This window comes from Kogia breviceps, chromosome 9 (genome assembly GCF_026419965.1).
Source record: "Kogia breviceps isolate mKogBre1 chromosome 9, mKogBre1 haplotype 1, whole genome shotgun sequence".
In the NCBI taxonomy this organism is placed as follows: domain Eukaryota; kingdom Metazoa; phylum Chordata; class Mammalia; order Artiodactyla; family Physeteridae; genus Kogia; species Kogia breviceps.
Window position 1 is genome coordinate 59422618 of NC_081318.1, and position 15172 is coordinate 59437789.

Genomic DNA, 15172 nt, shown 5'->3' on the forward strand with positions numbered 1-15172 from the left:
TGCCATTGCCTTGATGAATGACATGGTTTGGTTTGGTTTGTTTCCCTCCCCTTTTGTTAATTCTCTGTGTTCTTTTTTCCTTTGTGCTGCACGATTAGGACCCTGCAGTGGGACACAGACCCCTCAGTGCTCCAGCTGCAGTCAGACTCAGAACTTGGGTATATGTCTGCTCTTTTGTTACTCCTTTTATTATTTCTTTGCTACGGTTGTATTGAAATGCTGGAGCTTTTGTTGCTCTTGCTTTTTCCTTCTTTGTTGAATTTCCAGTTTGATACGTTTATTTCCTTCTATTAGTTTTCCTTATGAAGTTACGCTTTGAAGAAAGTCTCTTTGTGGAAAACACCACAAAAAGATGGCTTTTGATCTCCCCTTTTAATTCCTATTATTGCAAAATAGCCCTCCCCCAAAACAAAAATTACAAACATATCCCCACACCTCTGCTGCAAGGTGGGGCACGCAAGTTCTGTGACGGCAGAGATGGTTAACTTAATCCTAACCATCCTCCCCTTGACTAACAAGTTACCTTAAGTTAATCCTTGTCTAAAATCAGTACGAAAATGTATCTTGTTTGTTTCCTTTCCTTTTCACTTTTCGGGGACTCACAGTTAGCATTTAATTTGAATCAAGTTTGAATTGTATAAAGATTCCTGTTAAAGAAAAAGCAGATTTGTTGAATGCCTCAGTATTAAGAAATCTCAAATATTTGATGATGGGTAATGTCTCCTGCATCCTAAAGATCATTTTGTTCAAGTGGAAATGTATGTTAAAAGGTAGCTTCAGAACAGAAAAGAATAAAACACACAGGCATTTCCTAGAAACATAGTTTACTTCTCTTATAGGGTTGGAGTTAGCTTATATTCACGCTTGAGATGTTTCCAGTGGGGTGCTTGTTCTAGCTGTGCAAGCTCAGGAGCACCGACTGCGTGCTTCTCTTTTCAGCTTGCTTTGGTGAATTCAGATCAGCTCGAAACCAGCCACGGTGAGGGTATTTACACCACAAAAATTGGCAAGTGCTGCAAACCAGGGCTTGCCCCCTTTCCCTCAAGCTAGTTATTGAACATTTACCAACACACCACTGGGTATCTCAGTATGTGAAAAATTTTATTATTTTGTGAAGCTATTACTTTTTCTTTCTAAATACAACCTAATGAATCCCAAAGTGGGTGTTTATTTATTTATTATTTATTGTGAAGTTCTGAGATTCCTGGGCATGTATCTGTGGGTTTCTATCAATTTCAGTGCCTACTGTAGGCGTTCAAGGTTGAAGGGCTCTCTGTATGTCAGGTTAAATGCCATCTGCCTGTGTCCTTTTATGTATGCAAAAGTTCTCTGCAGACTCACAACGCTGCTAAACCAAGGTAATATCCTAACACTTCAGGTAACTGATACACTATTTTTTTTTTAACACTACTAAATTTTTGGCTATTTAGTTATATAGTTCATTGTATGTTTTATTTCCATTTGTATTATTTAAATAACCAAGAAATATGGCTTAAATCAAAGTGAAAACCCTGAATACATAGTATGTTACTATTCAGGAGAATTTCAGACAGTAGTTCTTCAATATTTCATTGTGTTTTTTTTCTTAAAAAAGGAGGCTAGAACTGGCAGAGACTTTACCTTATGCACTTAAATTAACAGATTTTTTAGACAGATTGTGACATTGGTAAATTACACTTGCTGGTGTGGAACAGTTAGGAATTTTCCTATTTATATCTGTTTTCCAGGCAAAAACTCAGTTTTTTTAAGAAGTTTTTTTTGTGAAGTTTTTTTATGAAGTTTACCTCAGGCGACAAGAGTTTTCTAGTGACAGTTTTATTTCCTCTTCTTGCTCTTTGGCATGGGGTTAACTGGCTCTGTCACTTGATTTTTTTTAACAGCTTTATTGAAGTATGATTAACATTAAAGAAATGACACACATTTAAAATATTCAAATTGATAAATTTTAATGTATACATATTCATGAAATCATCACCACAATCAAGATAATAAGCATATTCATCATCCCCAAAAGTTTTCTCCTGTGCCTTTCTCATCTTCACTCCTGCTTCTCTGCACCCCCCAAACAACTGATCTGCTTTCTGTCACTGTCCATTAGTTTACATTTCCTAGAATGTTATATAAATGAAATAATGCAGTAGGTACTCTTTTGACTGACTTCTTTTAATCAGAATAATTATTTTAAGACTCATTCACATAGGTGTGTATCAGCAGTTCATTCCTTATTTTTGCTGACTAGTTCATTGTATGGACATACCACAGTTTGTTTATCTGGTCCCTTTTTGTTTTCTTTTTTTAACATCTTTATTGGAGTATAGTTGCTTTACATTGTTGTGTTAGTTTCTGCTGTATAACAAAATGAATCAGCTATACATATACATATGTCCCCATATCCCCTCCCTCTTGCATCTCCCTCCCACCCTCCCTATCCCACCCCTCTAGGTGGTCACAAAGCACAGAGCTGATCTCCCTGTGCTATGTGGCTGTTTCCCACTAGCTATCGATTTTACATACATTTGGTAGTGCATATATGTCCATGCCACTCTCTCACTTCGTCCCAGCTTACTCTTCCCCCACCCATGTCCTCAAGTCCATTCTCTACGTCTGCGTCTTTATTCCTGTCCTGCCCCTAAGTTCTTCAGAACCTTTTTTTTTTAAATTCCATATATACGTGTTACCGTACGGTATTTGTTTTCCTCTTTCTGACTTACTTCACTCTGTATGACGGACTCTGTGTCCATCCACGTCATTACAAATAACTCAATTTTGTTTCTTTTTATGGCTGAGTAATATTCCATTGTATGTATGTGCCACATCTTCTTTATCTATTCATCTGTCAGTGGACACTTGGGTTGCTACCATGTCCTGGCTATTGTAAATAGTGCTGCAGTGAACATTGTGGTACATGACTCTTTCTGAATTATGTTTTTCTCAGGGTATATGCCCAGTAGTGGGATTGCTGGGTCGTATGGTAGTTCTATTTTTAGTTTTTTAAGGAACCTCCATACTGTTCTCCATAGTGGCTGTACCAATTTACATTCCCACCAACAGTGCAAGAGTGTTCCCTTTTCTCCACACCCTCTCCAGCATTTATTGTTTGTAGGTTTTTTGGTGATGGCCATTCTGACCGGTGTGAGGTGATACCTCATTGTAGTTTTGATTTGCATTTCTCTAATGATTAGTGATGTTGAGTATTCTTTCATGTGTTTGTTGGAAATCTGCCTATCTTCTTTGGAGAAATGTCTATTTAGGTCTTCTGAACATTTTTGGATTGGGTTGTTTGTGTTTTTCATATTGAGCTGCATGAGCTGCTTGTATATTTTGGAGATTAATTCTTTGTCAGTTGCTTCATTTGCAAATATTTTCTCCCATTCTGAGGGTTGTCTTTTCATCTTGTTCATGGTTTCCTTTGCTGTGCAAAAGCTTTTAAGTTTCATTAGGTCCCATTTGTTTGTTTTTATTTCCATTACTCTAAGAGGTGGGTCAAAAAGGATCTTGCTGTGATTTATGTCATAGAGTGTTGTGCCTATGTTTTCCTCTAACAGTTTGATAGTGTTTGGCCTTATATTTAGGTCCTGAATCCATTTTGAGTTTACTTTTGTGTATGGTGTTAGGGAGTGTTCTAACCTCATACTTTTACGTGTACCTGTCCAGTTTTCCTAGCACCACTTATTGAAGAGGCTGTCTTTTTTCCACTGTATGTTCTTGCCTCCTTTATCAAAGATAAGGTGACCGTATGTGTGTGGGTTTATCTCTGGGCTTTCTATCCTGTTCCATTGATCTGTATTTCTGTTTTTGTGTCAGTACCATAATGTCTTGTTTACTGTAGCTTTGTAATGTAGTCTGAAGTCAGGGAGCCTGATTCCTCCAGCTCCGTTTTTGTTTCTCAAGATTGCTTTGGCTATTCGGGGACTTTTGTGTTTCCATACGAATTGTGAAATTTTTTGTTCTAGTTCTGTGAAAAATGCCAGTGGTAGTTTGATAGGGATTGCGTTGAATCTGTAGATTAGTTTGGGTAGTATAGTCATTTTCACAATGTTGATTCTTCCAATCTAAGAACATGGTATATCTCTCCATCTGTTTGTATTGTCTTTAATTTCTTTCATCGGTGTCTTATAGTTTTCTGCACACAGGTCTTTTGTCTCCTTAGGTAGGTTTATTCCTACATATTTTATTCTTTTTGTTGCAGTGGTGAATGGGAATGTTTCCTAAATTTCTCTTTCAGATATTTCATCATTAGTATATAGGAATGCAAGAAATTTCTGTGCATTAATTTTGTATCCTGCTACTTTACCAGATTCATTGATTAGCTCTAGTAGTTTTCTGGTAGCATCTTTACGATTCTCTATGTATAGTATCAGGTCATCTGCAAACAGTGACAGTTTTACTTCTTCTTTTCTGATTTGGATTCCTTTTATTTCTTTTTCGTCTTTGATTGCTGTGGCTAAAACTTCCAAAACTATGTTGAATAAGAGTGGTGAGAGCGGGCAACCTTGTCTTGTTCCTGCTCTTAGTGGAAATGGTTTCAGTTTTTCACCATTGAGAAAGATGTTGGCTGTGGGTTTGTCATATATGGCTTTTATTATGTTGAGGTAAGTTCTGTCTATGCCTACTTTCTGTAGAGTTCTTATCATAAATAGATGTTGAATTTTGTCAAAAGTTCTTTCTGCATCTATTGAGATGATTATATGGTTTTTATCCTTCAATTTGTTAATATGGTGTATCACATTGATTGATCTGTGTATATTGAAGAATCCTTGAATTACTGGGATAAACCCCACTTGATCATGGTGTATGACCCTTTTAATGTGCTGTTGGATTCTGTTTGCTAGTATTTTGTTGAGGATTTTTGCACCTATGTTCATCAGTGATATTGGCCTATAGTTTTCTTTTTTTGTAACATCTTTGTCTGGTTTTGGTATCTGTGATGGTGACCTTGTAGAATGAGTTTGGGAGTGTTCCTCCCTCTGCTATATTTTGGAAGAGTTTGAGAAGGATAGGTGTCAGCTCTTCTCTAAATGTTTGATAGAATTCACCTGTGAATCCATCTGGTCCTGGACTTTTGTTTGTTGGAAGATTTTTAATCACAGTTTCAATTTCAGTGCTTGTGATTGGTCTATTTGTATTTTCTGTTTCTTCCTGGTTCAGTCTCGGGAGGTTGTGGTTTTCTAAGAATTTGTCCATTTCTTCCAGGTTGTCCATTTTCTTGGCATACAGTTGCTTGTAGTAATCTCTCATGATCCTTTGTATTTCTGCAGTGTCAGTTGTTACGTCTCCTTTTTCATTTCTAATTCTGTTGATCTGAGTCTTCTCCCTTTTTTTCTCGATGAGTCTGGCTAATGGTTTATCAATTTTGTTTATCTTCTCAAAGAACCAGCTTTTAGTTTTATTGATCTTTGCTATCATTTCCTACATTTGTTTTTCATTTACTTCTGATCTGATCCTTATGATTTCTTTCATTCTGCTAACTTTGGGTTTTTTTTGTTCTTTCTCTAATTGCTTTAGGTGTAAGGTTAGGTTGTTTATTTGAGATTTTTCGTGCTTTTTGAGGTAGGATTGTATTGCTATAAACTTCCCTCTTAGAACTGCTTTTGCTGCATTCCATAGGTTTTGGGTTGTCGTGTTTTCATTGTCATTTGTTTCTAGGTATTTTTTAATTTCCTCTTTGATTTCTTCATTGATCTCTTGGTTATTTAGTAGCATACTGTTTAGCCTCCTTATGTTTGTATTTCTTACATTTTTTTTCCTGTAATTGATATGTAGTCTCATAGTGTTGTGGTTGGAGAAGATACTTGATACGATTTCAATTTTCTTTTCATTTTTAAAAAATTAATTAATTTATTTATTTTTGGCTGTGTTGGGTCTTCATTGGTTTGTACGAGCTTTCTTTTTTTTTTTTTTCTAAATTAATTAATTTATTTATATTTGGCTGTGTTGGGTCTTCGTTTCTGTGCGAGGGCTTCCTCCAGTTGTGGCAAGCGGGGGCCACTCTTCATCGCGGTGCGCAGGCCTCTCACTATCGCAGCCTCTCCCATTGCAGAGCACAGGCTCCAGACGCGCAGGCTCAGTAATTATGGCTCACGGGCCTAGTTGCTCCACGGCATGTGGGATCTTCCCAGACCAGGGCTCAAACCCGCGTCCCCTGCATTGGCAGGCGGATTCTCAACCACTGCGCCACCAGGGAAGCCCTGTACGAGCTTTCTGTAGTTGTGGAGAGCAAGGGCTATTCTTCGTTGCAGTGTGTGGGCTTCTCATTGAAGTGGTTCTCTTGTTGCAGAGCATGGGCTCTAGGAACACAGGCTTCAGTAGTTGTGACGTGCAGGCTCAGTAGTTGTAGCTTGCGGGCTCTGTTGCGCAGGCTCAGTAGTTGTGGCATACGGACTTAGCTGCTCCTCAGCATGTGGAATCTTCCTGGACCAGGGCTTGAACCCATGTCCCCTGCATTGGCAGGTGGATTCTTAACCATTGTGCCACAAGGGAAATCCTATTTCAGTTTTCTTAAATTTACCAAGGCTTGATTTGTGACTCAAGATATGACCTATCCTAGAGAATGTTCCATGAGCACTTGAGAAGAAAGTGTATTCTGTTGTTTTTGGATGGAATGTCCTATAAATATCAATTAAGTCTATCTTATTTAATGTATCATTTAAAGCTTGTGTTTACTTATTTATTTTCATTTTGGTTGATCTGTCCATTGGTGAAAGTGGGGTGTTCAAGTCCCCTACGATGATTGTGTTACTGTCGATTTCCCCTTTTATGGCTGTTAGCATTTGCCTTATGTATTGAGGTGCTTCTATGTTGGGTGCATAAATATTTACAATTGTTATATCTTCTTGGATTGATCCCTTGATCATTATGTAGTGTCCTTCTTTGTCTCTTGTCACATTCTTTATTTTAAAGTCTATTTTATCTGATATGAGAATTGCTGCTCCAGCTTTCTTTTGATTTCCATTTTCATGGAATACCTTTTTCTATCCCCTCACTTTCAGTCGTATGTGTCCCTAGGTCTGAAGTGGGTCTCTTGTAGACAGCATATATATGGGTCCTGTTTTTGTATCCATTCATCCAGTCTGTGTCTTTTGGTTGGAGCATCTAATCCATTTACATTTAAGGTAATTATTGATATGTATGTTCCTGTTACCATTTTCTTAATTTTTCTGGGTTTGTTCTTGTAGGTTTTTTCCTTCTCTTGTGTTTCCTGCCTAGAGAAGTTCCTTTAGCATTTGTTGTAAAGCTCGTTTGGTGGTGTTGAATTCTCTTAGCTTTTTCTTATCTGTAAAAGTTTTAATTTCTATGTCGAATCTGAGTGAGATCCTTGCTGGGTAGAGTAATCTTGGTTGTAACTTTTTCGTTTTCATCACTTTAAATATGTCCTGCCACTCCCTTCTGGCTTGCAGAGTTTCTGCTGAAAGATCAGCTGTTAACCTTGTGGGGATTCCCTTGTATGTTATTTGTTGCTTTTCCCTTGCTGCTTTTAATATTTTTCTTTGTATTTAATTTTTGAGAGTTTGATTAATATGTGTCTTGGCATGTTTGTCCTTGGATTTATACTGTATGGGACTCTCTGTGCTTCCTGGATTTGATTGACTATTTCCTTTCCCATATTAGGGAAGTTTTCAACTATAATGTCTTCAAATATTTTCTCAGTCCCTTTCTTTTTCTTCTTCTTTTTCTGGGACCTCTATAATTCGAATGTTGTTGCATTTAATGTTGCCCCAGAGGTCTCTGAGACTGTCTTCAATTCTTTTCATTCTTTTTTCTTTATTTTGCTCTGTGGTAGTTATTTCCACTATTTGATCTTCCAGGTCACTTATCCGTTCTTCTTCCTCAGTCATTCTGCTATTGATTCTTTCTAGAGAATTTTTAATTTCATTTATTGTGTTGTTCATCATTATTTCTTTGCTCTTTAGTTTTTCTAGGTCCTTGTTAAATGTTTCTTGTATTTTCTCCATTCTATTTCCAAGATTTTGGATCATCTTTACTATCATTATTCTGAATTCTTTTTTCAGATAGGCTGCCTATTTCCTCTTCATTTGTTTGGTCTGGTGGGTTTTTACCTTGCTCCTTCATCTGCTGCTTATTTCTCTGTCTTCTCATTTTGCTCAGCTTATTGTGTTTGTGGTCTCCTTTTTGCAGGCTGCAGGTTCATAGTTCCTGTTGCTTTTGGCATCTGCCCCTAGCGGGTAGGGTTGGTTCAGTGGGTCGTGTACGCTTCCTGGTAGAGAGGACTGGTGCCTGTGTTCTGGTGGATGAGGGTGGATCTTGTCTTTCTGTTGGGCAGGACCGCATCTGGTAGTGTGTTTTGGGTGTCTGTGAACTTAGTACGATTTTAGGCAGTCACTCTGCTAATGGGTGGGGTTGTATTCCTGTTTTGCTAGTTGTCTGGCATGGGGTGTCCAGTACTGGAGCTTGCTGGTCGTTGAGTGGAGCTGGGTCTTAGTGTTGAGATGGCGATCTCTGGGAGAGGTCTCACCGATTGATATTACATGGGGCCAGGAGGTCTCTGGTAGTCCAATGTCCTGAACTTGGCTCTCCCACCTCAGAGGCTCAGGCCTGACACCCAGACGGAGCACCAAGACCCTGTCAGCCACATGGCTTTCAACTTGGTACGTGGGATGCTTGCCAGTGAATTAAGGTACAAAAAAGACACAAGGCATAAATACCTCAACCTTATATTTTAAGTTTTGAATAACTCTGGTGGGTAGAAATCCAGACTCAAATGAGAAACAGCATACACCTTAATGTTCCAGGCACTTTGCTCTGCTTTGATTTCCTTGTCCTTGAGGAGCACACAGTCCACAAAGGTATTGCGTGCGGTGCCAGCTCTCTGGTTCCACCTATCTGGTCACTTTTTGGTGTACATTTGGGTTGTTTCCAGTTTTCCCCATTACAAAGAAAAATGCTATGAGCATTCATGTAGAAATATTTTTATGCAATATGCTTTCATTTCTTTTGGGTAAATATCACAAAGTATAATGGCTGAATTGTATAGAGAATGTATATTTAACTTAAAATTTTAAACTGTTTTCAAAGTGGTTTTACCATTATATACATTCTCACTAGTAGTGTATGAGAGCCTCAGTTCCTCCACATTCTTGACAACACTTGGTTTGTTGGCATATAACTGTTCATAGTATATCTTACGGTTTTTTTTGTTATCTCTGTGGTTGGTTGTTATTTCACCTCTTTCATTTCTTATTCTGTTTATTTGGGTCCTCTCTCTTTTCTTCTTGGTGAGTCTGGCTAAAAGTTTATCAATTTTGTTTATCTTTTCAGAAAACTAACTCGTGGTTTCATTGATTTTCTCTATTGTTTCTTCATTTCTATTTTATTTATTTCCTGTCTGATCTTTATTGTTTCCTTCCCTCAGCTGGCTTTGGGCTTTCTTTGTTCTTTTTCTTTGTCCTTTAGATGGTAAGTTATGTTGTTTATTTGAGATTTTTCTTATTTCTTGAGGAAGGTCTGTATCACTATAAGCTTTCCTCATAAAAGTGATTTTGCTGCATCCCATAGATTTTGGAACATGTGTTTCCATTTCCATTTGTCTCAAGGTATTTTCTGATTTCCTCTTTGATTTCTTCATTGAGCCATTGTTTTTTTTAGTGACATGTTGTTTAGTCCCATGTGTTTGTGTTTTTCCCATTTTCTTTCTGTAATTAATTTCTAGTTTCCTATTGTGGTCAGAAAAAAATGCTTGATATAATTATATTCTCTTAAATTTGTTGACACTGGTTTTGTGGCCTAGGATGTGATCTATCCTGGAAAACATTCCATGTGCACTTGAAAAGAATGTGTATTCTGCTGTTATTGGATGGAATGTCCTATAGATTCCATTAAGTTCAACTTGTCTAGTGTGTCATTTAAGACTGTTTCCCTGTTGATTTTCTGTCTGGAAAATCTGTCCGTTGATATCTGTGTGGTGTTAAAGTCTCCTACTATTATTGTATTCCTGGCAATTTCTTCCTTTATGACTGTTAGTATTTGTTTTGTGTATTTAGGTGCTCCTATATTGAGGGCATATATGTTTTCTCTTTAAAATTTATTTATTATTTTTGGCTGTGTTGGGTCTTTGTTGCTGTGCGCGGGCTTTCTCTAGTTGCAGTGAGCAGGGGGGCTACTCTTGGTTGCAGTGCGTGGTCTTCTCATTGCAGTGGCTTCTCTTGTTGTGGAGCACAGGCTGTAGAGTGCACGGGCTTCAGTAGATGTGGCACGTGGGCTCAGTAGTTGTGGCTCATGGGCTTAGATGCTCCGCAGCATGGGGGATCTTCCCAGACCAGGGCTTGAACCTGTGTCCCCTGCATTGGCAGGCGGATTCTTAACCACTGTGCTACGAGGGAAGCCTGAGGGCATATATATGTTAACAGGTGTAATATCCTTTTTGTATTGATCCCTTTATCATTATATAACGTCCTTCTTTGTTTTTCTTTATGGACTTTGTTTAAAGTCTGTTTTGTCTCATATGGGTATTGCTACTCCTGCTTTCTTGCCATTTTTGTTTGCATGAAGTATCTTTTACCATCCTCTCCCTTTCAGTCTGTGTTGTCTTTAGCTCTGAAGTGAGTCTTTTGTAAGCAGTATATAGATGGGTGTTGTTTTTTATTCAGTCAGTACCTTTTGTCATTTTCATGTTTATCGCCTAATTGTTTATTGTAGTTATACTTAATGGTTTTTAAAAATCTTTATCCTAGCTTATTTAAGTGTTTGATCCTTAGCATTTACTATATATTTGCCTTTACTAGTGAGATTTTTTTCTTTCCTATAGATTCTTCTTGTTATAGCCTTTTCTTTACCACTTAGAGAACACCCTTTAACATTTCTTATAGGGTAGGTTTAGTATTGATGAATTCTTTTAGTTTTTACTTGTCTGAGAAGTTCGTCTCTCCTTCAATTCTAAGTGATAATTTTGCTGGGTTAAGTATTCTAGATTGCAGTTTTTTTCCTTTTCAGGACTTTGAATATATCATGCCCCACTCCCTTCTGGCCTGCAAAATTTCTTCAGAAAAATCATCAGATAGTCTTATGGGGGTTCCCTTGTATATGACTCTGTTTTTCTCTTGCTACCTTTAGAATTCCCTTTTTTTTCTTTTACTTTTGCTATTTTAAATTATGATATGTCTTGGTATGTGTCTGTTTGGGTTCACCTTGTTTGGGACCCTTTGTGCTTCCTGTACCTGGATATTCATTTCCTTCTTCAGGTTTGAGACATTTTCAGCCATAATTTCATCAAATATGTTTTTGATCCCCTTCTCTCTCTCCTGTCCTTCTGGGGCCCCTATAATGTGAATGTTGGTATGCTTCATTTTATCTCAGAGATCTCTTAAACTCTTCTCATTTTTAAATTTTCTTTTTGCTGTTCTAATTGGGTGTTTTCCATTATTCTATCTTCCAGATCACTTGTGCATTCTTCTTTATTGCCTAATTTGCTATTCATTCCTTCTAGTGTGTTTTTCATTTCAGTTATTGTATTCGTCAATTCTGATCCTTTTTTATACTTTCTAGTTCCTTGTTAAAATTCTCACTATTCCTTTCCCTAATTCAGTTAGCATTTTTATTACTACTACTTTGAGTTAATTACCTGGTATATTGTTTATTTCTATTTCATTATTTATTTTTTTCAGGGTTTTTCTCTTGCTCTTTCAATTGAGACAAGTTCCTCTGTCTTATCATTTTTCTTAACTTTCTGTGTCTCTATGAAATTAGGTGAAATAGTTACCTATTGTAGTCTTGAAGGGGTGTCCTCATGTGGGTGTGTCCCTATACTGTCTATGTGTGCCTGGTAGCTTTGGTTGGGAGCTAGATTTGATGTGAACACACGTTATGTCTTTCCTCATGGTGTGCTGGCAGGTATCACCTTGGTTGGAGGTGGAGCTGGAGAAAGGGGCTTTGGCTGGGGTCAGGTGTGAGCCAGGGCTTACCATCTGCTCAGTGGTTGTCTCCACCCTATTAGGAGCAGGGTCAGGTCCCAACTTGCTGAAGCAGAAGCTCTGAGGGGTCGGGTCTGTGCTGGTTCTGTTCCCTTTAAGTGTGAGCTCTTCCTGCTCCCAGCACCAGGACTTTTGCCCCAGAGGGGAGCAGTGCTGGATGGAACAAGAGGCACCCATGCAGGCTTTTGGTGTGATGGGGCACAGACTGCAGCGGTGTGGCTCCATACAGAGGTTGGGGCTGCTTCTGATGCTCTGCCTGTGCAGTTGCCAGTAATGGCTGCCCCAACCCTGCTCAGACCATGCTTCGGGGTCTGAGTCTTCTTGATCCTTCATGTCCATTCTCTTCCCTCAGTCTGTACCACTGCCACCCTGGTGTGGAGCTGTGCTGCAGGGCAAGCAGTGCCCGTGTGGGCCCTTCATGTGTGTTGCGGCATGGGCTACAGTGGTCTGGCCATGACCAGAGGTGAGGGCTGCTTCTGATGCACTGCCTGTGCAAGTGCCAGTAATCGCTGCCCCTGCCCTTTTCAGATGCTGCCTCAGGTCTGAGCCACCACTGTGTCTGACAGCTGAACTCTCTCCTCAGCTGTGGCAGCCCTCGCTCCAGTGTGGAGCTGCAATGTGAAGTAAGTGGGGCTGGAACATTAGCTTGGCTCAGGCAGGGGGAGGCACCCAGGGTAGTAGCAGTAAACCAGTCAGCTGCCCATGTGGTTCCAATATGCCTTCTCTACCTTGCTTTGGGAGTAAGCACTCGTGCATGTGCTCCTCATGCTTCACTCGTCTGTGCTTCCCACAGCCCTTCTGCCAGTCCCACTGGCCCTCCAACCAGCCAAGGGAGCTCATCTTCCCTGTGTTGGACCCCAGGGCTGGGGTGCCCAACATGTGGCTTGAAGAACTCACTCCCAGGGAGGATCTCCACCCATGTAATCTCCCTTGTCCTCTGAGCCCCCTCCCAGGGGTACAGGTCCTGACCTGATGGCATCTCTTCCTTTCCTACCCAATTCCATCTTTCCTACAGACTTTGTTGTACAAGAGTCTTTCTGCTAGTTTCCAGTGAGAATTGTTCCACGTGTAGATGTGTTTTTGATGTGTATATGGTGTGGGATGAGTTCCACATCCCTCTACTCCACCATCATCATCAGCCAATTATCTTTGAAAGAGATCTAAATAATAAGGAAAATATCTTACATATTTACCCATGTAGTCAATACTTTTCTGATGTCTTTCCTTGGTGTATCTCCATATTTCCATCTGGCATCATTTTACTTCTGTCCAGTAGATATCCTTTAACACTTCTTATAGTTAGGATCTTCTGTTAAGGCATCCTTTTAGCTTTTTATGTCTTAAACGTCTTTGTTATATATTTATTTTTGACATATGTTTTAACTGAGTATAGAATTCTAGGTTGACAGTTTTTTTCTTCCAGTACTTCAGAAATGTTGCTTCATTGTCTTCTCACTTGCATTGTTTTTGACCAGAAATATGCTCTCATCTGTTTCTCTGAGTATAATGTCTTTTCTTTCCTGGATGCTTTTGCACTGTTCTCTCTTTCATTGATTTTGAGCAATTTGATTATGATATAGCTAGATGTAGTTTTCTTCATGCTTCCTATGTTTGGGGTTCATTGAGATTCTTGGATCACTGGACTTATAGTTTTCAACAAATATGGAAAAATGTATCCATTACTTTTTCAAAATTTTTTTCTATTCTCTCTTCTTCTGGGGACTCAAATGACATATATATGAGGTAACTTGAGGTTTTCCCACAGTTAACTTGCTCCATCTACTTTTCCTTTACTACTTGTGTTTTATTTTGGATAGTTTCTATTGATATATTTTGTGTTCACTAATCTTTTGTTTTGCAATTTCTAATATTCCATGAAGCCTACTCAGTAAATTTATAATTTCATACATTGTAATTTTCATCTCTAAAAATTCAATTTGTGTCTTTTTAAAAAAAATCTTCCGGGCTTCCCTGGTGGCGCAGTGGTTGAGAGTCTGCCTGCCGATGCAGGGGACACGGGTTTGTGCCCCGGTTCAGGAAGATCCCACATGCCATGGAGCAGCTAGGCCCATGAACCATGGCCGCTGAGCCTGCACATCTGGAGCCTGTGCTCCACAACGGGAGAGGCCACAACAGTGAGAGGCCAGCGTACTGCAAAAAAAAAAAAAAAAATCTTCCATTGTTTCTACTCAAATTTTTAACACATGAAATAGTTTTATTAACTAATATCCTCACTTGCTATCCCATCATCTGTATTAGTTTTGGATCAGTTTCAATTGATTGACTTATCTCTTCATTGTAGTTATGTTTTCCTTCTTCTTTGCATGTCTGCTGATTTTTGATTGATGTCAGACATTGTGAATATTACTTGGTTAGGTGTTAGATATATTTGAATTCCTATAAATCTTGAGATTTGTTCTGAGATACAGTCAATTCACTTGGAAACACTTCTTTTCAAGTCTTGTTTTTATGATTTGTTGGGACTGGAGCAGTACTCAGTCTAAGGCTAATTAATTCTGCTATTGAGGCAAGACCCTTATGTGCATTCTATACAATGCCCCATACATCTTGAGGTTTTCCTGCCTGGGAACAGGTGGGTGGGAACAGGCACATTCCTGTTGCTGTGTGAGTGCCCAGAACTGTTACCTCTAATTCCTTCAGGTAGTTCTCCCCTTGGCCTCAGGTAGTTTCCTCACGTACATGTGCTGATCAGTACTAAGCTGAATCCTCAAGGGTATCCTCTGAAGTTGTAGGTTTTCTCTTTGTGAGTTTTCTTCTCTCTGTTATTTTGTACTGTAAAGCCTAGCTGCTGTGGTCTCCCTGGACTCATAGCTCTGTCTCCTCAACTTAATGAGTCTGCTGGATTTCACTTGGGTTCTCTCCCTGCATCACAGATGGCCTTAAAACTCTCAATGCAGTAAGTATGGGGGATTATAGGACTCATCATACGTTTCCCTGCTCTCATGTATCTCTTTCTTTCATTGCTTGACCTTTAGTGTCTTGCAAACTGTTGTTTCATTCAAACTGCTGTCCTTTTTTTTGGTTGTTTCAGGTGGAGGATAAATCTGGTCTCTGTTACTCCATCTTGGCCAGAAGCACAAATGTTTCACTTTTGTATGCTTTGTATGTTAGCTATGTGATCAGCAAAACAAGTGGCAACATAGAGAAATCAGGGTGAAAAAAATAGCTTCAAGAAAATTGTAAATAAAGTGAGAAAATAAGTGTAACGCATCTTATTTTTCACCAGG

The 15172-nt window shown here is 39.0% G+C and overlaps 1 protein-coding gene across 7 annotated transcripts in view; it reads left to right on the top strand.

Moving 5' to 3' along the window:
• The window catches only part of DYNC1I1 (dynein cytoplasmic 1 intermediate chain 1), a 340222-nt gene that overhangs the window by 67063 nt on the left and 257987 nt on the right, over positions 1–15172 (top strand). For 4 of the 7 annotated variants that reach the window (XM_059074839.2, XM_067042542.1, XM_059074836.2 and 1 more), the window contains exon 5: positions 99–158. The exons of the other annotated variants lie outside the window; for them this stretch is intronic. In XM_059074839.2, the coding sequence (XP_058930822.1) occupies positions 99–158 (60 nt within the window). The remainder of the gene's footprint in view (positions 1–98; positions 159–15172) is intronic. 7 annotated transcript variants of the gene reach the window in all.